This window comes from Pan troglodytes, chromosome 1 (assembly GCF_028858775.2).
Source record: "Pan troglodytes isolate AG18354 chromosome 1, NHGRI_mPanTro3-v2.0_pri, whole genome shotgun sequence".
NCBI classification, from domain to species: Eukaryota; Metazoa; Chordata; class Mammalia; order Primates; family Hominidae; genus Pan; species Pan troglodytes.
The window spans coordinates 89,026,650-89,050,905 of record NC_072398.2 but is presented as its reverse complement, the minus strand read 5'-3'; the positions used below and the strand labels follow the sequence as shown (position 1 = coordinate 89,050,905).

The window sequence follows — 24,256 nt, the reverse complement described above, 5'->3', positions numbered from 1 at the left end:
TGAGTCATCTATTTGGGATACCTCTAAGCCTCCAAAGTCTGCAGGACCACCCAAGAACTTTGTTCTAGTTCTGCCCTCAGACTGAAACTCTCTCTATAGCAGGGCCTGCTCCAATCGTCCTCAAACCCAAAGACTGAGACTTCTAGGTTCTTGGTTAAAACCTTCATGAGGCCTTTGCGACAGCAGACCTGGACCATCGCCAAGGCAAGACTTCTGGATTCTTGGTTAGAACTTTCAGGAGGCCTTTGTGATGCCAGACCTGGGTCATTGCCCCAGCAACCACAGGGCCTGGGACTGGGGGGTTCCCAGATCCTTGAAGCTCACTCCGCCTCCTCACTCTCACTGCATTTCCCACCTGCCTGTGGGCCCTGTGGCATCTTCATCACTGAGGCACCTGGTTACGCTTCACCTCTTGTTTCCTGCCCTCACTGCGTTTCCTGCCCTCACTGCATTTCCTCACCTCTACCTTTTTATCCTTCCACCCTAGGCTCCTCTCCTCCCTCTTCCCTCACTCCTGACTCTTCCTCTTCCCAGCGGACGGCTCGAGGACCGCTCAGTCTCTCCTCTCTCACTTCCCTTCCTCTCTCTCACCTTCACCACCCAACACCTCCCTCCCTGCCTCTTTCTTTCTGCTCCCTCATTCTCTCCCCACCACTCTCTTCTCGTGGCCCCCTTGCCCGCGCGCCCTCTTCCCTTCCCCTTGCCTCACTCTCTCAGCTTTCTTCCCACAGTTGAGCTCGGGCAGCTCTTTCTGTGGATAGCTATGGGGCTTTGGGGGAAGAAAGGGACAGTGGCTCCCCATGACCAGAGTCCAAGACGAAGACCTAAAACAGGGCTTATCAAGAAAAAAATGGTGAAGAGGGAAAAACAGAAGCGCAATATGGAGGAACTGAAGAAGGAAGTGGTCATGGTGAGGCCACCCAAAGTGGGCGCTGACAGCTGCCCTCTGAAAACACTCCTCCACCTATCTTTAACATCTTACCTTGAGAATGAAACACACAGGCCAGAGCCACATCTCTTCTCTGTTAGGCTTTGGAGGGAAGGAGAGGGTTAAAAAAAAAAAAAAAAAAGATACACACAGAGAGACAGGGCAGCTCAACAGCAAGCACAGGTATATTGCAGACACCTGTGGAAGTGGGGGACCAGCTTAATTCCACAGTCCACTGCCACTTACAGGCTGGGTACTTATAGGGATGGGTAGGAGGAGTCTGGGCTGTATGGCCTGCTGCCTGGCAGGATATCGATAAGATGTTCTCATGATGAGGTGATTTTTGGCCCTTGTTTCCACAGAATATAATCATGGTATTCCTTGGACCTTTGCCCAGCAGGATGTGATAGGGATGTTTCTTTAGTGGGGTCTTTGTCTTTAATTGGGCCTTCGTCTGCCCTGTGGTCAGGTGGTTAGGCAGGCTGTTTCTCTGGCCCGAACCCCCGTGAAATGTTTCACTTTGACCAAGGCCTGTAAAATAGTGGGGAGCTAGGCCGGGCATGGTGTCACACACCTGTAATCCCAGCACTTTGGGAGGCTGAGGCAGGCAGATCACCTGAGGTCAGGAGTTTGAGACAAGCCTGGCCAACATGGTGAAACCCCGCCTCTAAAAATACAAAAATTAGCTGGGCCTGGTGATGGGCCCCTGTAATCCCAGCTGCTTGGGAGGCTGAGGCAGGAGAAACACCTGTTGGGAGGCAGAGGTTGCAGTGAGTCGAAATCGCACCACTGTACTCCAGCCTGGGCAACAGAGTGACTCCATCTCAAAAAAAAATTTGCAGGGAGCTTACAAAATGGAGCAGTCACAGTTTGGACTAACATTCTCCAGTCTGTTTCTCCCCCTCTCCCTGGAAATGACCTGGGCCACCCCCTGTCCCTCAGTGCCTCTACTGTCCCCTCAGGATGATCACAAATTAACCTTGGAAGAGCTGAGCACCAAGTACTCCGTGGACCTGACAAAGGTGAGTAAGAAGCTCCCTGAGGAGGCAGAGAGTCTCCAACTCTGACTGTGAGGCTGCCAGGACAAAAGCTGAACTAGGAATCCAGCCCCCTAACTTCAAGTCCAATGTTCCCACCCCTCACCCTCTGCCTGGCCACGTTCCATGGACACTACCTGGAAAAAGCTGAAAATGGTAACTACCCTCAAAGAGAGTGTAGGACTAGATAAGAGAATAAGAATGCTTTAGGGCAGTGCTGGTCAAACGTCTTGTCCTTAGGTCTCCTTTACACTCTTAGAATTTATCTAGGACCGCAAAGAACTTGTGCTTATGTGGCTTAAGTCTGTCTATATTTACCATATTAGAAATTAAAATTGAGAGTTTTAAAATGTATTTCTCAATTCATTTAAAAATAACAAAAATAAAGTTATCATATATTCATATATAATATGTTTTGACAAATAACTGTATTTTTCAAAACAAAAAAATTAGCAGCATCTTACATTTTTGCAAACCTCTTCAATGTCTTGCTTTTTAATAGAAGATAGCTGGATTCTCAAATATTTTCTGTATAATATCTGTTGTGATGTTATGCCAGTTGGCCTTCAGAAAATTCCACTATATACTCTTAAGAAAATGAGAGTAAAAAAAGGCAAACAATGATTTAGTATTACTATGAAAATTGACCTTGTGGACCCCCTGAAAGGGTTTTGGGGCCCCTCGGGTGTTTCAGGCAGAGGTTGGGGAGTGGCTGGTGGGGATTGGCAGGTTCTACTATCATTTTCATTAACAGGAAAAAGCACATAAGCTTGTGCACAAGAGTGGAATGAGAATCTATGCATTCATGTTTTTTGTTGGTATTCTTTTCTATTTATGTTTTTTAAAAATTTATGGGCCAGGTGCCGTGGCTCACACCTGTAATCCAAGGCAGGCAGATCACTTGAGGTCAGTAGTTGGAGACCAGCCTGGCCAACATGGTGAAACCCCATCTGTATTAAAAATACAAAAATTATCCTGGCATAGTGGCACACATCTGCAATCTCAGCTACTTGGGAGGCTGAGGCAGGAGAATCACTTGAATGCAGGAGAATCACTTGAACCTGGGAGATGGAGGTTGCAGTAAGCTGAGATCATGCCACTGCACTCCAGCCTGGGTGACAGAGCAAGACTCTGTCTCAAAAAAAAAATGGATATGTAGATGTACATATTTATGGTATACATGTATTATTCTGATATAAGCATACAATGTGTAATGATCAAATCAGGGTATTTAGGATACCCATAACCTCAAACATTTATCATTTCTTTGCATGGGAACATTCCAAATCCACTCCTCTAATTATTTTGATATCCATAATAAATTATTAACTATAGTTGCCCTATTGTGCTACCAAACACTAGATCTTATTCCCTCTAAGTTGGAGAGTCAAAGCGTGGTGTTAATATGTTATCAACATTAAGTATTATATTTCATCATGACATTGGCCCTGCACATTATAATTATCTGTATGTATTTATCTCCCCACTGGGGCACCTTAAGGGTAGGGACCATTCTTATTCATGTTGGTATCCTCAGCACCTAGGACCCGAGATAGGTTCTCAAGTTCAAAAAGGTTTGTGAATCAATCCATAAACAAAAACCTTCCTATGTAAGCATGCTAAATGACATCCCTCCTCTAATGCAAATTTTGAAACCTCACCTTATCCAAGAAGAACTTCCAGACTGACCTTCTGAAAGCGTCTTTAGTCTCTAGACCCATTCTGGGGCTCCAAATGTCAGGTTTCCCTTTGCTATGGCTGTTCCTCTTTTCACAGCTCTCTATCCAACCCTATTTCTTCTCTACACAGGGCCATAGCCACCAAAGGGCAAAGGAAATCCTGACTCGAGATGGACCCAATACTCTTACCCCACCCCCCACCACTCCAGAATGGGTCAAATTCTGTAAGCAACTGTTCGGAGGCTTCTCCCTCCTACTATGGACTGGGGCCATTCTCTGCTTTGTGGCCTACAGCATCCAGATATATTTCAGTGAGGAGCCTACCAAAGACAACGTGAGTCTCTTCAGCTACTACTAGCCAGCCCTATCTCTGCTTAGCCCCAGACACTCTTTTGCTCAGCAGCCTAGCACTCCTGAAGTCCTCTGGCCCAAATACCTAATTACATTATTACATTAATGTAATAATGTAATAAGTGTACATTAATTATAAATGTAATTGATTGTAATTAATTACAATGTAATTGATTAATTACATTGTAAGGAATGTAATTAATTATAAAATATAAATAAATGTACATTACATAATAATGTAATAAATGTACATTAATGTAATAAACCAAAATCCCTAATACTCCACTTTCTAAGTTCCATCTTGGTTCCTCTCACCTTTTAATCTAAAAAGCTTCTGGTCCAGTTCCCTGAGGTGCACAATGTCCCCGAAAAACTTGCTGTTCTTTGACGACCTTCCCAATTGATCCCCAAAGCACTTTGCAGTCCCTTTCTCTTCTCCACAATTTTAACCTCATCTCCTTCCTCCCAGCCTCCCTCACAATCCACCCCCTCCATCCAGAGATTAGCCTTCCTGGAGAGAAAGATACAGGCCTTCTCTGACCAGGAATTTTGCTGACGGCTCACCATGGCTCAGGGTTCCTTCCCCAGGAAGCCAAGCGTACTGGTCCCACCTCAGATTCTTCTCTACCCCTCTGCTCTCAACTCAGTCTTACGGTCTCTTACACCTGGTGAAACTGCTGTGCCCCTTGCAGACTGATTTTCTGAGGATGAAGAAGAAGACAAGGTCCCACTGATAAACGCTTTCTTTCCCCACCCTCAGCTCTACCTGAGCATCGTACTGTCCGTCGTGGTACTCATCACTGGCTGCTTCTCCTATTATCAGGAGGCCAAGAGCTCCAAGATCATGGAGTCTTTTAAGAACATGGTGCCTCAGGTAGGATTGGAGTGGGAGGATCTAGTGGGAGCAGGAGCAGGATGTGGCCAAATACACAATGATGAAGTCCCGTGGAAAATTATATCCTATGATAAGTGAGCTGAGTGAGGTTGGTGATGAGGGGGTCAAGGTACTATATCAGTCCTTAAAAGTACCTGGAAAAGCTGTGAAACCCTGAGAAAGACATAACATCACCTATGAAGTGCTCTGATCTAGAAGGTAGAATCTGAATCTAAAGAAGAAACACCATACAAACCCCAAATAAGAACATTCTATTTTTTTAAAGAGACAAGTGTTGGTGGGGCTGGGAGGCGGGTGTGGTGGGGGGGGTGGCTGGATTCTTCAAATATCAATGACCTCAAAGACAAAGAACAGCTGTGGGGATGTTCCAGATTAAACAGACCAGGCATAGTGGCTCACGCCTGTAATCCCAGCACTCTGGGAGGCTGAGGCAACAGGATCACCCAGGAGTTTGAGATGCTATCTCTGCAAAAATAAAATAAAATAAAATAGCTGGTCTACATCTGTAGTCTAAGCTACACAGGCAGCTGAGATGGGAGGATTACTTGAACCCAGGAATTTAAGTCTGCAGTGAACTGTGACCAACCTGGGCAAGACCCTGTCTCAAAAAATAATAATAATAATAAAAAGAGGCTAAAGAGGCATGACAACTATTCCGAGGGTGGTGGCTCCCACCTGTAATCCCAACCGTTTGGGGGACCGAGGCAAGAGCACTACTTGAGTCCAGGAGTTCAAGACGAGCCTGAGTAGTATAGTGAGACCTTATCTCTACAAAAAAATTTAAAAATTAGCTGAGCGTGCCTGTAGTGCCAGCTACTCAAGAGGCTGAGGTAGGAGGATTGCTTGAGCACGGAAGTCAGAGATTGCATGCCATTGCACTCCAGCCTGGTGACAGAGAGAGACGCTGTCTCAAAAAAAGACAGGGACGTGGCAACTAAATGCAATATCTAACCCTAGATCTGATTCTGTGCCAGAGGAGAAAGTAATGCTTTATTTTTACTTTTTATTTTGAGCTTTTATTTTAGATTCGGGGATACATGTGCAGGTTTGTTATATAAGTAAACTGTGTGTCACAGGGATTTGGTGTACAAATTATTTCATCACCCAGGTAATAAGCATAGTACCTGATAGGTAGGTTTTCTGTCCTCACGCTCCTCCCACCCTCCACCCTCAAGTAGGCCTTGGTGTCTGTTGTTCCCCTTCTTTGTGTCCATATGTACTCAGTGTTTAGCTTCCAGTTATAAGTGAGAACATAAGGTATTTGATTTTCTGTTCCTGTTAGTTTGCTTAGGACAATGTCCTCCAGCTCCACCAAAGATAATGCGTTAAAGGATGTATTGGGTCAATTGGCAAAACTGGAATACTGACAGATTAATACAGTAGATTAAAGTATCAATGTGAAACTTACTGAAATTGATAACTACATTGTGGTTGTTTAAGATAATATCTTAATTCTTGGGAAATGCACAATGAAGTTTTTAAGATAAAAGATCATGATGTAGGTAACTTACCCTCAAGTAGTTCAGGAAAAGAGTATACACAGAGAGAGAGAGGATGAAAACAAATGACAAAGTAACTGGGGTGAAATGTTAATAGGTGAATCTGGATAAAGGTTATATAGGTGTTCTTGGTACTATTTTTATTCTTGCAACTTTTCTGAAAGTTTAAAATTATTTTCAAGTTAAATGTTTTTTAAAGGTACCTGGAAAGAATACGACGGTAAACAGAGGTTCCTAGGCACAGGACTGGAAACTTGCAAAGGAATAGGCTCCACATTTTCCCGATAATATGATCATGTTCCAGTAGTATAGCCCAGGATTTCCTTCTCTTTTTGGTATCACTTAATTCCTTCCTTGGGTAAGAGTTTTGGGACAAAGTGTTTGGGCAGTTTTGGAGACTAGGAGTTTAGGGATGGTTGGTTAGCTTTTGCTACCTAACAAACTACCCTAAAACTTAGTGGCTTAAAATAGCAAGCTCCTGTTTCTCATAATTCTGTGGCTGTGCTGTTGTTCCTCAGCTGGGGCTGGATGGTCTTAGATGACCTCATTCACACGTCTGGGCCCTCAGCTGAGATGACTGGGACAGCTGGGGCCTTTTTCTTCGTGATCTCTCTTTTTACAGAGAGGTTAGCTTGGGCTTGTTCATAGGGTGGCAGAGGATTCTCAGAAACAGGAATGCAAGCCCCAGCATGAAAGCACTTTTTTTTAAATTTTTTGAGACAGGGTCTCACTCTGTCACTCAGACTGAAGTGTAGTGACGTGATCACGGCTCACTGCAGCCTTAACCTTCTGGGCTCAAGCGATCCTCCAACTTTAGCCTCCCAAACAGCTGGGACTACAGGTGCATGCCACCACACCTGGCTAATTTTTTTTTCAATTTTTGTAGAGACAGGGTCTCCCTATGTTGCCCAGTCTGGTCTTAAACTCCTGGGTTCAAGCAATCCTCCCACCTCGGCCTCCCAGTGTGCTGGGATTACAGGTGTGAGCCACCGTCCCGGCCTGAAAGCACTTTTTAAACTCCTCTTTCCATCACATTCATTCTATGGGCCAAAGCAAGTCACATGGTCAAGCCCAGGTTTAGGGGTAGAGAGATAGACTCCACCTCTTAATGGGAAGAGCGTCAAAGTCACATTGCAAAGGGCCCTGCAAACAGCATCATGGGAATTTGCAATCTGCCAAAGACACCTTCAAGAATGATGTGGTGGGTGACAGTAAGAATGGGGAGTAAGGAGGAGGGAGACCAGTAACAGAAGGTTTTAGGCTAACAGTGGGATGAGGAAAGCCAAAAATTTTGGAAATGATCCTGCACTATCCTGCCATAGCAAGCTCTGGTAATTCGAGGAGGAGAGAAGATGCAAATTAATGTACAAGAGGTGGTGTTGGGAGACCTGGTGGAAATCAAGGGTGGAGACCGAGTCCCTGCTGACCTCCGGCTTATCTCTGCACAAGGATGTAAGGTGAGGGGATGCCGAAAGCTATGTGAGGGACCCAAGCGTGATCTCATGGCAGGGTAGACACCTGGGCTGTTAGAGAAAGTATAAGCTTATTACTCAGAATCTTGAGAAGTTACAAGTGCAGATTTGATGTTAGAGACAACAGATGTGTAAATTTGTTTCTCTCAGTCTGTCAGTGATGATGTTGGTGACCAGATGAAGACATACTATTTTTGTAAATAAATCTGCCTTTTTTCCTATGCTCACCTTACAACGCGTCCCCTCTCCCATCCCAGGTGGACAACTCATCCTTGACTGGGGAGTCAGAACCCCAGAGCCGCTCCCCTGACTTCACCCATGAGAACCCTCTGGAGACCCGAAACATCTGCTTCTTTTCCACCAACTGTGTGGAAGGTGAATATCGAACCATAAGTAGCATAGATTCAAAAGCAGGCACCAAAACATAAAGATTTTAATAACTGTCTTCTAAAGGTAGCGAGGTAGGTAAGAGCCAGTAAACAGTCGAGCTTCTCCATCACGAGCTGTATGACCTCTGGTGAAAGGTCAAGGTCATCATTTCCACATTTGCACAATGATGACAGTAAAAGTCGTTACTCTGTAGATTTTCGTGTGAATTGAGATAATATATGTAAAATGCCCAGCACAAGACCTAATACATTGTAAGTGACCTACAATTATTAGGTATTATTTTAGCTTGTGAATGGACTATGCTGTTTAAGCTGAAAATGGCACAGAGGGGAGGAAAATTGTTCAGCCCTGCTAAGTCATTCTTCTCTTAAGGTAAGCCCTAACTTCTAACTAGTCCCCTATCCAAGAGAAGATATTGGCATTGGAAACTTGAATTACCAGAGGTGCCACTTAGACTTTACCACTTAAACTTTGGCTTTCCTCCTAGAATCTAGGAATCCTTGAACTGGGAGACAGTTCTGGCAAAGTGGTAATAAAAAGGGACTGAACATCATTCTGTCAATCTCTCCTTTGCCCTTTCCCCTTAAGGAGGCCTGAAGACTCCATGGAGCACACTTGAAAACTATTATTCATGCTTAAGAACAAATGTTTGGTTATCTAAAAATAGTTCTTTTGTTTGTTTTGTGTTTTTTTGAAACAGAGTCTCTCTCTGTTGCTCAGGCTGGAATGCAGTGGTGTGATCTCAGCTCACTGCAACCTCTGCCTCCCAAGTTCAAGCAATTATCCTGCCTCAGCCTCCCGAGTAGCTGGGATTACAGGTGCCCACCACCACGCCCAGTTATTTTGTGTATTTTTAGTAGAGATGGGTTTTCACCATGTTGGCCAGGCTGGTCTCGAACTACTGACCTCAAGTGATCTGCCCTCCTCGGCCTCCCAAAGTGCTGGGATTACAGACGTGAGCCACCATACCCAGCCTAGAAATATTTTTTATTTGAATGCATAGTATTTGTTAAATATTATAAATATTATCTCTAATTCCCACACGCGCACAATACCCGATATTATCCCTATTTTACACGTAGCAGACTAAGGTTCAAAGAAATTAAGCACCATATCCAAGAGTACAACTCAATAGAAAGGAGGCGGGTCAGGGATTCTAATGTAGTTCTGTCTCCATATCTCATGCTCCTTCCACAGACCCTGCTCTGTGCTGAAAGATTGCTATTTAATTTGAAAATACCTTAAAGAAGAAGCGTAATGTTAAGACAGAATAGACTATGAGAAAGAATCCAACTAGAAAATAAAATACATATATTAAAAATGTTTTAAAACTGATTGGACAGAAGCAAGTTAGCAAGGTTTCCCCAAAAACACTAGATGTCTACTATTAGATTTTAGGAAAAAATTTGCCCAAATTTACCCTTACAAAGTAGGGTTTTCATCAGCTAAGTATATGTTCAGATAAAGGGTATGGAGGAAAGTGGATGGTGGCATTTCGACTGGGAAGCAAGGGTCTGTTTAGATAGAAAATGGTTTTGTAGGAGACTAACAAAACCCAACATGTGGCCAAGAAGGTGGAGCTAGGTAGAAGGAGCTGGGCGGAAGGACTTTCAGTTGAGGAATTTCTCAGCAATTCACAGACCGATAGCATTTACCCTAGATCAATTTGCCCTTTAACCTTTACCCTAGACTTTTAACCTTTGCCTTAGACCAATTTGCAAATTAGTAGCATAACTTTAACCTTTACCCTTGCCTCCCATGTCTCATCACCATAGACCTTGACATGGCTGTGGCACAGACTTCTCTTTGCGTTCTCATGCATCTTCAAGGGAGCCCAAGCTATTTCTCTGGCAATATATGGAAGGTGTATGAAGAAGCCAGTCTGGCCTGGGGTGCTGGATGCTTGGCCTTCTCAGCCTTCCCTGAGGTTGACATCAACCCAACCCCATCTCTAGACACACTGAGATTAATTATTAAATCCCGTTTCTCCAAGTGTGAGGAAACCATAGCAGAAGGAATAAAATAGAAGCACTAGACTAAACCATGACACAAGATATATGTAGGTGACACCATACACTACCCACCCTCCTCCATCCGACCCAAAATAGGAAACTCCTCAGCATCTCTCAAGTATTTCAGCATCTTCATTCCATAGGACCCAATATATGCCTTTGGCAACCAGTTTGAAGCCCATCTATAGAATGCCTCGGCCTGGGAATCTTTTCAGGATTCCTCCTCCACATAAACACTGACCTGACCTGTCTTCTCCTTGAGTAGGACCCTGCTCTCAGACTCATACAGCTAAAGGCAACCTTAGAAAACAGAGACCACCACGTGCAGCAATGTTCATGGGAGCTCCCAGATTAGAGATGCTCCTACTAAGTCACAAGTATGAGTCTATATTGGTCCTACTGGAAACCCTAAGTTCATCTAAATGATGAGAAGAAAGAGAAAGAAACTAATTTTCAAGTGCCTATGATGTGCCTAACCTTCTTCTAGACTCTTAAAAATATTCAGTCCTCACAGTTTAGTAAGTGCTTTCATTCCATTTCAAAGATGAGGAAGCCTGACTCTCAGCATTTAAGTAACTTGCCCCAAGCAAAAGAGCTAGTAATTTAGAAAGCTGAACTTCCATCCCTGAGTCTTTCTGCTTTTAAAATAAATGCAGCTTCAGTGATACGTTGCCTAAGTGATTCTGACTCTGATTTCAATGGTAGAAATTTCAGTCATTATGGTAAAGCAGGAAGAATTACTTTAAGAAAAGAATTTTGTCATGCCCCTCATTTCAAGGTGAGTGGCCTGCATCATGTGTGTGTAAAGCCAAACATGATGTCCAAGCTGCCCTTCTGACTGGGGCAGTGCTGGTGGAGAGGAAAGAGGGACCTCATAAGCACAGAAGCCCAGCTGTTATGGCCCGTGCTACCCAGCAGAGGTCAGATTGGCTCCAGCCAGCAAAGCAGGGAGGGGGCGCAAGTTACAGCAGGATTTCTCAACCACTCACATTTGGGGCTGGATAATTCTTTGTTGTGCGGGACAGGAGAGCTGTCTTGTGCGTGGCAGGATGTTTAACAGCATCCCTGGCCTCTACCCACTGCATGCCAGTAGGAGCCTTCTCCCACCCCAGTTGTGACCACCAAAAATGTCTCCAAGCATTGCCAAATGTCCCCAGGGAAGGGGGTTGGTGGGTAGGGATTGCCTCCAGTTGAGAACCACTGTGTTAGGGGATAAGGGGATGTTGGAACATAGGGCTCTACCAGAAGGGTAACCACTATTCCTGGGATCTAGAAACTCCTCAGCTGCTGAGGGCAAGATAAGAACTATATAGGCAATAGAAGATACTCAGATTAAGTATAATAAAGGCCTTCTTGACAGTGAAGGAAATTAGGCAATAAAATTGGGTATTTCAGGAGAACTGTGAGACCTCTTCAGAGATTTTTCAGACTAGAAGACCTTTATTTGTATAAACTAAATATGAGGAGAGCAGAACATAATGACCTCTCAGAGGGCCTTGAGTCTCCAGTTTGTTTTTGACCATTGACAGCTTGCTCTTTGTGGGAACCAAACCAAACAGCTTCCTCAATTCAGACTTAGCATGTCTTGGGTGACCATCTCTGATGGAAAAAAAAAGAAACAGCTTTTTTTTTTCTCTACACTCACACTGAACACAGAACACTTCTGTGTCCAACATGTGTAGACAGTTCTCCCCACCAACAACCAGTTCTCCAAAGGACGATGATTGGGTGTCCTATAATTCAATTCAACTCTGACACAATCCACCTGGAGATAGCATCAGATCCCACAGGTTAGGGCTCAGCCCCACAAGACAGTCCCTAACTCTAGACCCCAGTCGCAAGTCCTAGGTTATGGCCTGGCTATAAATTGGGGTTCCCACGACTCCCTCCTCAGGTTTGATTAATTTGCTAGGATGGCTCACAGAACTCAGGGAAACACCTTACTTAGGTTTACCCATTATTATAAAGGATATTACAAGGATACAGATGAGCAGTCACATGGAAGAGACGCACAGGACAAGGCACGTCGAAGGAGCATGGAGGAGCGTCCGTGCCCTCTCCTGTCCAGGGTGCCCTCCGGTAACCCTCCACATGGTCATACACATAGACACTTTCCAAACCCAGTCCTTTGAGGTTTTTAATGGAGATTTCATTACATAGGTATAATCGGTTACATTATTAGCCATTGGTGATCAACTCAACCTTCATCCCTCCTCCCCTCCAAAGAGGTCAGTCCATGAACTGCAAGTTCCAACTCTCTAATCACATGGTTATCTGCCCTGGCCACCAGCCCCATCCTGTGGCTATCCAGGAACCCACCAAGAGTCACCTCATTAGAACAAAGATACTCCTATCACCCAGGAAACTCCAAGGCATTTAAGAGTTCTGTGTCAGACACTCCTATCACTCAAGAAATTACAAGGGTCTCAGGAGCTCTGCGTCCAGAACTGGGTCAAAGACCAAATATTAGAACAAAAGATTCTCCTAGCACCCCTATCTTTAAGGGTTTTTAGAAGCTCTATGTCAGGAAGTGGGGGCAGAGACCAATATCTATACTTCTTATCATATCACAACATCACATTGCCCTCTCCTGCTTCATCCACAGGAACCGCCCGGGGTATTGTGATTGCTACGGGAGACTCCACAGTGATGGGCAGAATTGCCTCCCTGACGTCAGGCCTGGCGGTTGGCCAGACACCTATCGCTGCTGAGATCGAACACTTCATCCATCTGATCACTGTGGTGGCCGTCTTCCTTGGTGTCACTTTTTTTGTGCTCTCACTTCTCTTGGGCTATGGCTGGCTGGAGGCTATCATTTTTCTCATTGGCATCATTGTGGCCAATGTGCCTGAGGGGCTGTTGGCCACGGTCACTGTGAGTAGACAGGGTGGAAAATGGCCTCAGGGCAGACAAACCACCCCAGGGAAAAGGGATCACTAGCTTCTCTTTTGTTGTTGAACCTTTCAAGTGCAGGGTCTTCCTGATATGTAAATAGGTATCAGGAATAATTTAGCTCTCAATATTACACTGACTCCTTCTGCCCATATATTTCGGTGTCTTCTCTTTCCTCAATGAGAGAGGAAGCAAGTTTCAATGGAAAGTGCATTGGATTATCAGTCACTGAGAGTGAGTTCTAGTATTGGCTAAATCACTTAACATCTCCAGACCTCAATTTATTCATCAGTTTATGGAGGAAGATTAATTTGGAATTATAGAACCCTACAGGAAAGGACTTCAAAGATCATATAAATTCAACCTTTCAACCAGTGCTGAATATCCTCTATAAAACCCATGGGAGATGATTATTATTTATATTAATTGGGAAGCCCACCCCTTTCTGTCTCAATTCGTTTCATTGTTGGCTTGCTCTATTTAAATTTCACTGTGTTAAGCAGAACTATAAATCCCTGTTTGTCCTAAGTTTCCCAGCTGAAGAAACACAAAATAAGTCAATTCTTTCTCTTCTACAGACTAGCGCTTTAGATTTTTGATGGTAGCCATTATGTCCCCTCAAACTCTGGTGGTAGCAGGTGAAATAATCCCTCTTCCCTTAGCCATTCTTCCTATGACATGGTCTGTAGGCCACCTGTCTTGATGATCACCTGTTGAGGGTATGCTGTAGTTTGTCAATATTCTTAAAAGAGAAATGGCAATAATACTTGGGGTGTGTTTGGACTAGCACAAAAATGTAGGGACTAGTGATATTATGTAAATACATTATAACCCCTAATCCTGTTATTAGAAGCCCATACTTAGATAACCACAGCCTAAGAATTCATTAGCTTTTAAAACAATCTTGCTTCACACTTGACTTACATTGCCTTCACAATCAACAAAAGTCTTTTGGTTTAAATGATTTTTCAAGTCCTTTTCAATGCTGTGATATTATTGTTATCTCCTCCACATTCTTTGTTTAAACTATTGGTCTGCCGGGCGCGGTGGCTCACACCTGTAATCCCAGCACTTTGGGAGGCCGAGGTGGGCGGATCACGAGGTCAGGAGATCAAGACCGTTCTGGCTAACACGGTGAAACCCCATCTCTACTAAAAATACAAAAAAAAATTAGACAGGCATGGTGGCTGGCGCCTGTAGTCCCAGCTACGTGGGAAGATGAGGCAGGAGAATGGCTTGAACCCGGGACGTGGAGTTTGCAGTCAGCAGAGATCATGCCACAGAATGAGACTCCGTCTCGAGAAAAAAAAAGAATTATTGGTCCAACACCCCCTCCACACCTAGCATCTTATACCACCATAAAAGATTAGCTATCTATGTGGTCCCTGGAAAGATTGGACTTAAAGAGGTGTGGCCTAAACTTGAATGAAAAAGAGATTGCTGAATAGAAAAGATGCAAAGATCCTGAGGGAGCAGAATATTCCAGGGGGGAATAAAGAGGATCCCTGTCTATGATACCCTGGTAAAGAAATACACTCTTTTTTGGCCAGGCACGGTGGCTCACATCTATAATCCCAGCACTTTGGGAGGCCAAGGCACGCAGATCACTTGAGCCCAGGAGTTCGAGACCAGCCTGGCCAACATGGTGAAACCCTGTCTCTACTAAAAATACAAAAATTAGCTGAACATGGTGGTGCATGCCTGTAGTCTGAGCTACTTGGGAGCCTGAGGCAGAAGAATTGCTTTAACCTGGGGGATGGAGGTTGCAGTTAGCCAAGATCATACTCTGCACTCCAGTCTGGGTAACACAGAGTGAGACTCTGTCTCAAAAACAAAAACAGAAAAAGACATTTTTTTTAAATACACTCTTTTTTGAAACTCTTACCATAAAGCACAAACCACAATCACTTTCCTAATTTCCTTTACCACAGCCAGAAATGAAATGTGTAAAGAGTAGGTGGGAACAAAAGGGAAATAAGTACAAAAAATTAAAATAGCATTAAAAATGATCAAATATCCACAATGCAAAATGGTGTAAGTATTCCATCTCCCATGTGTGTTCTCTCCTCTCTTCTTGGCTTCAGGTGTGCCTGACCCTCACAGCCAAGCGCATGGCACGGAAGAACTGCCTGGTGAAGAACCTGGAGGCGGTGGAGACGCTGGGCTCCACGTCCACCATCTGCTCAGACAAGACGGGCACCCTCACCCAGAACCGCATGACCGTCGCCCACATGTGGTTTGATATGACCGTGTATGAGGCCGACACCACTGAAGAACAGACTGGTGACTAGTGGTATTGGTGGAACAAGAGTGGAGGGATTTGGGGGATGTGATGAGTGAGCTGAGAGAGAATGGTGAGTCCAGACAGACAGGAGGGAGCCTGAAAGTGGAGTGGAGAAGAGGGAGGTGTGAAGGAAAAGAAATGCTGCTCCTGTGAAGTATCTGGGTGCCAAAGAGGATGTGAATAACCGCTTGCTTAAAATTCTCATTCCCTGCTCACAATTCGTCTTTTCTTTCTCCCTAGGAAAAACATTTACCAAGAGCTCTGATACCTGGTTTATCCTGGCCCGAATCGCTGGCCTCTGCAACCGGGCTGACTTTAAGGCTAATCAGGAGATCCTGCCCATTGCTAAGGTGTCAGGCCCAAGGGGAAGAGGGTACCTCAGTGTCCAGGGTGTAACCTGACCTCTCCCAAAAAATCCTCTCCTGGAGCTCAGTAATTTCCCCCCAGGTACCCGCCCTCCCCATTTGTCCCCTCTCCATGTTGCCACAGGTATGCCTCATGCCCAGGTAGCATGCCCCTGGGGCTTACTATACAAACCCCATCCTGGCAGAGGGCCACAACAGGTGATGCTTCCGAGTCAGCCCTCCTCAAGTTCATCGAGCAGTCTTACAGCTCTGTGGCGGAGATGAGAGAGAAAAACCCCAAGGTGGCAGAGATTCCCTTTAATTCTACCAACAAGTACCAGGTACAGAACCCACAAAGGTAGGAGAATGGTGGTGGGGGATGGGCTTATCACTGGGACAAGGGGAGCTTTGCCTCTGCCTTCAACTTCACCTCAGAGCAGCAGAGGAGCTCAGCAGAACCTGCATCCCAATTAACAGAAGACTCACATCAAGAGAACGTGACAAACAGGTAAAGAGAGGCGAAACAGGTGATAAAGGGAGAGGCATCAGTCAGTCCTATGCAGAGATCTGAGCTCTGCCACTTGGGGAAAAAGCGAGTCATAAAATCCTCTCTGAAATGTCTGTAGACAGCAGAAGATGGTTGGTGAAAGTCATGTTAGAGTCACATGCAGCTGTTAGGAGGCCCCTCTGTGTCTACTAGGAGATTTGCCGCTGCAGAATTAGGTTGCATTTGCAGACACTTTATTTCATTAGCCATCAATATTTCCTTTCACCCCACACTTGACTTGCAGTTCTAGTGGCTGCCAGCGGGTAGGCGATCAGGAGTCTCTGCCTCCATTGGCACCTGACCCTCTCCCCTGTGTGTCTTGTAACTTCTTTTCTTATAAGGATGCAAATCATATTAGATTAGGGCCTTCCCTACTTCTATGTAACCTTAACTAATTACGTGTGTTCGTGTTCGTGAAGTTTTTCATTTCCCAGGAACATTTTGGTCCACTCTCCGGGGAGGAGTGGACAAGAGCAGGGGAAATGCTGAGTGAGGGACCATGAAGGGACAGCAAAGAGTCTTTCTCTCCAAAGTAGAATCTGGGCAGACTGAAGAGAGGGTTATGGTAGGATGCAGGAACAGTGACATTATCAGAATTGGAGCTTTGCCAGGCTCAAGCTGAGTTCCACAGGGCAATCATGATTTGCTCAGGGAAGTAGATTCTTCAACTCCTTGCATTACTGAAAAGGCCAGACATTCAGGTGTGGGTAAAATGTCTCAGAGAAAATGACAATGAGACTCCCAAGTCTGCTGGTATCTTTTTTTTTTTTTTTTTTTTTGAGAAGGAGTTTTGCTCTTGTTGCCCAGGCTGGAGTGCAATGGCGCAATCTTGGCTCACTGCAACCTCCACCTCCTGGGTTCAAGGGATTCTCCTGTCTCAGCCTCCGGAATAGCTGGGATTACAGGCATGTGCCACCACACCCGGCTAATTTTTTGTATTTTTGGTAGAGACGGGATTTTACCATGTTGGCTATGGTGGTCTTGAACTCCTGACCTCAGGTGATCCACCCGCCTCAGCCTCCCAAAGTGCTAGGATTACAGGCGTGAGCCACCATGCCTGGCCTCTATATAAATTTTTTTTAACTGAATTACTCATAGTTTTACACTGAAAACTGAGCAAGTAAGGGTTAAATAGATCTATCCTTTTCTGTCTCAACTGGTTGTTAGTCAATGTAATAAAATAGGTCTCTTAGGCCCAAATGGCAAACTTATTCCCATTTTTTTCTGATGTTTAGTGGCCTCATTAGTCTGACAGGAATTCTGTGGCTTGGCAGGGCCTTTGACAGCAGCATAGCCTTTAACTGGAAAGAATTAGGTACCTCTCCGTCCATGTGATTCAAAATAAAAGCAAAACATATTCACAACATTTGTTGGGGCATCCAACAAATAGTGACTTTCTCTCAAATGACTATGTTGGTGCCTCTTCCGAGCTACCAAACATGCGGCTCAAATGGCAGACTTGTCCTCAGTGGTTCACCGAGTGTGACAGGCTGTCCCACTGGCCGCCAAGCTCTGGCAGGCACTTGTTCTGGGAGGCCCTCGGTTTGCTGCCTTCCTTAGCTTGCCCTAAAGGTGGAGACTCCAGTCTTTGCAAGAGACATCTCAGACTGCTGGCGGTTTGCAGAGCCTGGTCTGTCTCCCTCTGAGATAAAAATGAAACGAAGAAGATGCTCTGTTCCAGCATTTCCAGACTTCTCCCTCCGTCTCTTTTATATGTAATTTTCTATCAAGATGTGATTTTCTTCCGTGACCTCTGAGATTACTAGTAGGTCTTGCCATCACCTCCTGGGCCCTTCACTTATTCAACACATTTTACTGAGCACTTAGAAAACTGAGCTCTTTAAACCTTTTCCAGCTTTCTGCTTAAGTGAGTTACGGTTCTTCCTCTTAATTGCTTAAGCATATTTTGAATGTAACTGAACAAACGAACAGAACAGTTGTAACCACGTTTTGTGCACTGGTTTCCCACCCTGCTTACCCTGTGGGCAGTACAGTCTGGCCTCCTCTGCACTCCTGCTGTTCCTTTCAATGCATCGATTTTGTTCTCAACAGGCGACCTAGCGGGCATTTCCTGTCCATCACAAGAGGAACCCCATGGAGAGCTCCTTTTCATACATCAGAGATCAAGAGGAAATGCAAAACCCACATTTCTCTCTCCTTGCTGCGGGTTGTCCCCTCGGGTTCATTTCATGAATGTGCCCTTTCCCTCCCCCACCACAGCCACAAGGACTCCCATGCCCAACCACACTAGCTAGCCCCTCTCAGGAGACTTCTCACGCTTTTAGGAGACAGAGGCCCAGGGACTAGAATGACTAACTTATTTTTGGATTGTACTTCACAGTTTTCAAAGTATTTTCTACACTATCTCTTATAAAAACCCAATGAAGGGCCAGGTGTGGTGGCTCATGCCTGTAATCCCAGCAGTTTGGGAGGCCAAGGTGGGCAGATCACCTTAGGTCAGGAATTCAAGACCAGGCTGACCAACATGGTGAAACCCCCATCTCTGCTAAAAATGCAAAAAATCAGCCAGGCATAGTGGCGGTGCCTGTAATCCCAGCAGTTTCCGAGGCCAAGGTTGGTAGATCACCTGAGGTCAGGAGTTCAAAACCAGCCTGACCAGCATGGTGAAACCCCCCGTCTCTGCTAAAAATGCAAAAAATCAGCCCGGCATAGTGGCGGTGCCTGTAATTCCAGCTACTCGGGAGGCTGAAGCAGGAGAATCACTTGAACCCAGAGGCAGAGGTTGCAGTGAGCTGAGATCACACCACTGCACTCCAGCCTGGGCAACAGAGTGAGACTCCATCTTCAAAAACAAAAACAAAACATGACAAAAAACCCCATGAAGGAGGCAAGGCAGAGGCTTTTATGTTTTGTCGAAGGAACTAAGATTTTGCGAAGTTAAATGGACTGACCTGAGGTCATAAAGCATTCTTGCTAGCCCCAGAACACAGGTCTTTGGACTTTTTTTTTTTTTTTTTTTTTTTTTTGAGATGGCGTCTGGCTCTGTCACCCAGGCTAGAGTGCAATAGTGCAATCTTGGCTCACTGCAACCTCTGCTTCCAGGGTTCCAGCGATTCTCCTGCCTTAGCCTCCCAAGTGGCTGGGATTACGGGCACATGCCACCATGCCCAGCTAATTTTTGTATTTTTAGTAGAGACGGGGTTTTGCCATGCTGGCCAGGCTAGTCTTGAACTCCTGACCTCAAGCAATCCACCCACCTCGGCCTCCCAAAGTGCTGGGATTACAGGCATGAGCCGCTACGCCTGGCCTTCAGACTCTTTTTCTTTCCTGTCTACTCTCTTTTCTTTCTTTGCCAGCCCCACTATTTCTGCTGTCTCGCCATCCAGTTGGCAAGGATGCAGGGGAAAAGTGAGAGTGCCTGGTTCTGCCCCCAGGGAGCTTCAGGCTGAGAAGATAATAGAGATTCCTGTGCAAATAATACCAGGCTGCAGTTTCCTGGAAAAAGGAGGAGGGGCTGGGCTCAACCTGGGGCGAGATGTGCATGGGGAGGGGAGGGAATAAAAGAAATGGGGGTATGAAACACATTTTTTTGCCTTTGAAACCTTCCCCTTCTTTTTGCCCCTGATCCTTGGTCTCTCCTCCTGTCCCATCAGTGCTCCCTCTGCTCTCCCTAGATGTCCATCCACCTTCGGGAGGACAGCTCCCAGACCCACGTACTGATGATGAAGGGTGCTCCGGAGAGGATCTTGGAGTTTTGTTCTACCTTTCTTCTGAATGGGCAGGAGTACTCAATGAACGATGAAATGAAGGAAGCCTTCCAAAATGCCTATCTAGAACTGGGAGGTCTGGGGGAACGTGTGCTAGGTGAGGAGCTTTGGGAGAAGTTTTTAAGAGAATGGCATCAAAATGGTTATTATCCGTGGGGTGAGAAATCAAGGATGTTGGGGTAAGCAGATAGGAATATAGAGTGCTGGATGACTACTGGTCCCTCCCTCTGTCTCTCTCCAGGCTTCTGCTTCTTGAATCTGCCTAGCAGCTTCTCCAAGGGATTCCCATTTAATACAGATGAAATAAATTTCCCCATGGACAACCTTTGTTTTGTGGGCCTCATATCCATGATTGACCCTCCCCGAGCTGCAGTGCCTGATGCTGTGAGCAAGTGTCGCAGTGCAGGAATTAAGGTAAATACTTGCCCAGACCGGGAGCCCCTCACCTGTCACAAGTTGAAGCATCTACTAGAAGGCCTTGCGCAGAGTAGACGCTTAATACTCTTAGTTTAATTGAGCGGATTTCTGTTTCCTTGGGCTTATGATTTTTAATTAATAGTAAGTTTCCTCTCCAGTTAGAATTCTACTTGCATTGAACATTAGAATCACCAGGGAGGCTTTAAAAATCGGATGTCTAGGACACACCCCAGACTGATTTAATTAGAAACTCTCAGGATGGGATCCTGGCAACAGTATTTTTAAAAACTTTCCTGGAGATTCCAATGAGCAGAGAAGTTTGAGAACCAGCGTCCGGCCCAGTGCTTCTCAGACCAACGTGCATGCAGATCCCTCAGGGATTGTTTTGAAATGCAGATCTGGCTTCAGAAGGTCCATGGAAACCTGAAAGACTGCATTTTTAACGAGCTCCCAGGCGATGCTGTTGCTGCTGGTCGGCAGACCACACTAGGAATAGCAAAGTGCTAGATGTCGTGTAAGTGTGCTGCTGAGATGGGTGGTAAAAGGGTGAGGCTAGGAGGGCTGGGGCTCTGGACCAGGCAATAGTGAGAAAGAGATATTGAGAGCTGAAGGATCTTCAATGGGTGTGAGCAGCTGCCCTAAGAGGTATATGCCCAGGTCTAAAAACTGGAAACCAAAAATCGGTCAGAGCAAGAGTGAAAGTTCAGCTTCAGAACAAACCCAGAGGTAGAAAATCCTCTTTGGTCAGGGTGGGCCTTGAACTTCATGGGATGGCAGCAATAGAATTCTTCAAATTCTGAGGTGTTCTGTGTCCCATGTTTCCCAGGTCAAATTCTAAGACTCATCATATACATCTTTACAGCTTAGATATAGACACCTTCCCTGCTCATACCTTACATTCTGGATTACCTGTGTATTCTGGCTCCTAGACTTGGGGGATTGGAGGTATTTAAGGAGAACTAGGTGTTCTCTGTTGGAACTGGCTTTATGTTAGACCTGTGACTGTTGGCAGTTTGTCCAGGGTCAGTCTGGGCCATGTGTGCTGGGAGGGACTTGGGAACCCTGGGCAGTGGTTTCCAGGTAGTGATCATTCCTCCATTCCTTCATTCAGTAATTATTTGTTGATGGCTTACTATGTGCTAGGCATTGTGCTAGGGCAGGAAACTTTACAAGGAAGCCACCCTTGCAGAGCTCTCAGTTCAGTGGGGAAGAGAGATAAACAGGCAATCACCATACAGAGAAGTGTGGCAAGTGCTGAAATATGGCAGGAACAGAATGCTGTGAAAGCACGTGGCCTGGGTATTCATCTTTGGGTAGAAATGGGACAGGACTAGGTACCAGGTATCCAAAACCAAGCTGAAACCAAGGCACAGGGTGAGGCCACAGAAAGAAGAAAGGTAGAGTGAGAATTTCAATGCACTGGGCCTTAGATGAAATTTTGCTAGGCAGATGGATTATTCCAGACATTCCTTTATTACCACTTGTTCTATGTGTAGGTGTTTCTGTCTTTGCACTTAAGGAAGCAGAATAGCTTCTGGAGCAATTAAATGAAATTCTGAATATAGTCAAATCTCTGGCTTATTCCTGGTAAATCTAGGACCCAAATTGTCCTGTTTTATGGTCTCATGGTCTTGACCCACTCCCAAGGGTTGAAATCACAGTAGCACGGTTTTTGGTCTACACCACAAGTTCTTGGGAATGAGCAACTAAAACCCTTGTTGAAAAAAGCAGTGGTCTGTCAGTTCTTAGAGGAGAAAAATGAAGGATCCGGGCTCTGAAGATGATTCTGCTCCTCTTCCCTCTCCTTCCCAACCCAGGTGATCATGGTAACAGGAGATCATCCCATTACAGCTAAGGCCATTGCCAAGGGTGTGGGCATCATCTCAGAAGGCACTGAGACGGCAGAGGAAGTTGCTGCCCGGCTTAAGATCCCTATCAGCAAGGTCGATGCCAGGTGAGATCACTAAAGAACTCAAGATCTGCCATGTTCCCTCCATCCCCAGCCTGCCCCACCCAGATGCCACTTTACTAAAGTTCTTGGAGTCTCCTTCAATAGGTAGGATGTGTGGGGTTTACACTACAAAGTAAAACATAATAGGAAAATAAAGTGAATATGTCAGTGGGTTTTCAAAGGAAGCAAGATGAAGAAAGAGGTAAAGAGAGGAGTGGTTGGCAAAAGTGTGCGGAGGGAATAGGATGTGTCAATTTGGGGACAATATAGGGCTAGGGACAAGTGAGGAGACTAGGTTGAAAGAAGAAGCAATGAAGCTATAGTCAAGATTGGCACCAAGACCCCTGGTGAATTCTCAACACTCAAAACTAGCCTTTTGAAATTATTTTCCCTCAGTGCTGCCAAAGCCATTGTGGTGCATGGTGCAGAACTAAAGGACATACAGTCCAAGCAGCTTGATCAGATCCTCCAGAACCACCCTGAGATCGTGTTTGCTCGGACCTCCCCTCAGCAGAAGCTCATCATTGTCGAGGGATGTCAGAGGCTGGTAAGGAATGAAAAGGAGCCCCAAGGAAACTGGCAGAACTCCTGTGGCTTAGCCCCGTCCCAAACCAAGCAGAGGAACATGTGGGCTGGGCTAGAGGAGACTCCAGAGAGTACCCCATCTGGAACCTCCATGGTGGCCTTCAGTTTGGGGCTCCCTGAAAGTTTAAATATCTCAGGAGGAGTGGGAGAAGGACGGGAGCCCTAGATCAAGCATGATTACATCAGGAAACAAGGGATGCAGAAAGCTTACTGATCTTTGGGACTAGTTCTTGATCTGATGCAATAAATTGTTCACTCTCTCTGTCTGGACTTCCTCAGGGAGCCGTTGTGGCCGTGACAGGTGACGGGGTGAACGACTCCCCTGCGCTGAAGAAGGCTGACATTGGCATTGCCATGGGCATCTCTGGCTCTGACGTCTCTAAGCAGGCAGCCGACATGATCCTGCTGGATGACAACTTTGCCTCCATCGTCACGGGGGTGGAGGAGGGTGAGGAGGCAGGGTGCCCAGGGTGGAGACTTCAACCTTGGACTCAGGTGGGGGTTGGTGTACAACCCCTCTTTCCGTTTTCCCATCATCCAACCTGCATGAGCCTGTACGGGCTCAGAAGAAAATCACTGTAAGACAAAATTTTGCAAATTAGATCAGCTGGTACATAGACCATCACTATCTGCAACCCCTTTTGATGAGATCGGAGAAAAGTCCCTTTTATTCATTTTGTTTTCCTATCAGGGAGACTGAGACTCTGGTATACATAATATCGTCATTGTCCTCTCACTGGACTTCAAGTAGGCCCACAGCCAGTTCCAAGATGTAGCCACACCCCTGGGACTATTCCATGCGCTGCAATCTTTAGGAGGGTCCCCTAGGAACCTGTTGCCTAAATAATGGTGACACATCAGGATCAGCTGGAGCTTGACCCGTGAATTGACTGCATGAGCCCAATTACACACCCTCTTCCCCAGAGAACTGTGAAGAGAATGCCCTCCTGCGAACAGGAGAGATCCAGAATTCTGCATTCCAGGTTCCCTGCTTTCTGCCTGGAGCTATCTTACTAAAACATATGGCAATCCACATCATAATCATGATTACCATTTTATTGAAACCTTGTATAATCCTGACACTTTGCTTGGTATTTTATATCCACTCAATTCAATAAGTTCATTTGAACACTGACTATGTGGGAGGCACTATGTTTGATGCTGGGGATACAACAGTAGGGAGAACAAAGACACAAATCCCTGCCCTCATGTAACTTAATTTCTAGTGGGGATGACAAACAATAA

General features: G+C 45.5%; 1 protein-coding gene across 2 annotated transcripts in view; it reads left to right on the top strand.

Moving 5' to 3' along the window:
• The first annotated feature begins 252 nt into the window (after nt 1-252).
• Nucleotides 253-24,256, top strand: part of ATP1A4 (ATPase Na+/K+ transporting subunit alpha 4) — a 35,437-nt gene continuing 11,433 nt past the window's right edge. The window contains exons 1-15 of one of the 2 annotated variants that reach the window (XM_016930297.3): nt 253-910; nt 1,891-1,950; nt 3,775-3,978; nt 4,756-4,869; nt 7,712-7,846; nt 8,119-8,236; nt 12,869-13,137; nt 15,240-15,438; nt 15,680-15,789; nt 15,990-16,124; nt 19,966-20,155; nt 20,300-20,472; nt 22,293-22,429; nt 22,823-22,973; nt 23,291-23,459. In XM_016930297.3, coding sequence (XP_016785786.1) covers nt 764-910; nt 1,891-1,950; nt 3,775-3,978; nt 4,756-4,869; nt 7,712-7,846; nt 8,119-8,236; nt 12,869-13,137; nt 15,240-15,438; nt 15,680-15,789; nt 15,990-16,124; nt 19,966-20,155; nt 20,300-20,472; nt 22,293-22,429; nt 22,823-22,973; nt 23,291-23,459 — 2,311 coding nt within the window. In that variant the 5' untranslated portion in view covers nt 253-763. The remainder of the gene's footprint in view (nt 911-1,890; nt 1,951-3,774; nt 3,979-4,755; nt 4,870-7,711; nt 7,847-8,118; nt 8,237-12,868; nt 13,138-15,239; nt 15,439-15,679; nt 15,790-15,989; nt 16,125-19,965; nt 20,156-20,299; nt 20,473-22,292; nt 22,430-22,822; nt 22,974-23,290; nt 23,460-24,256) is intronic. The other variant, XR_010157589.1, reaches the window with a different exon arrangement.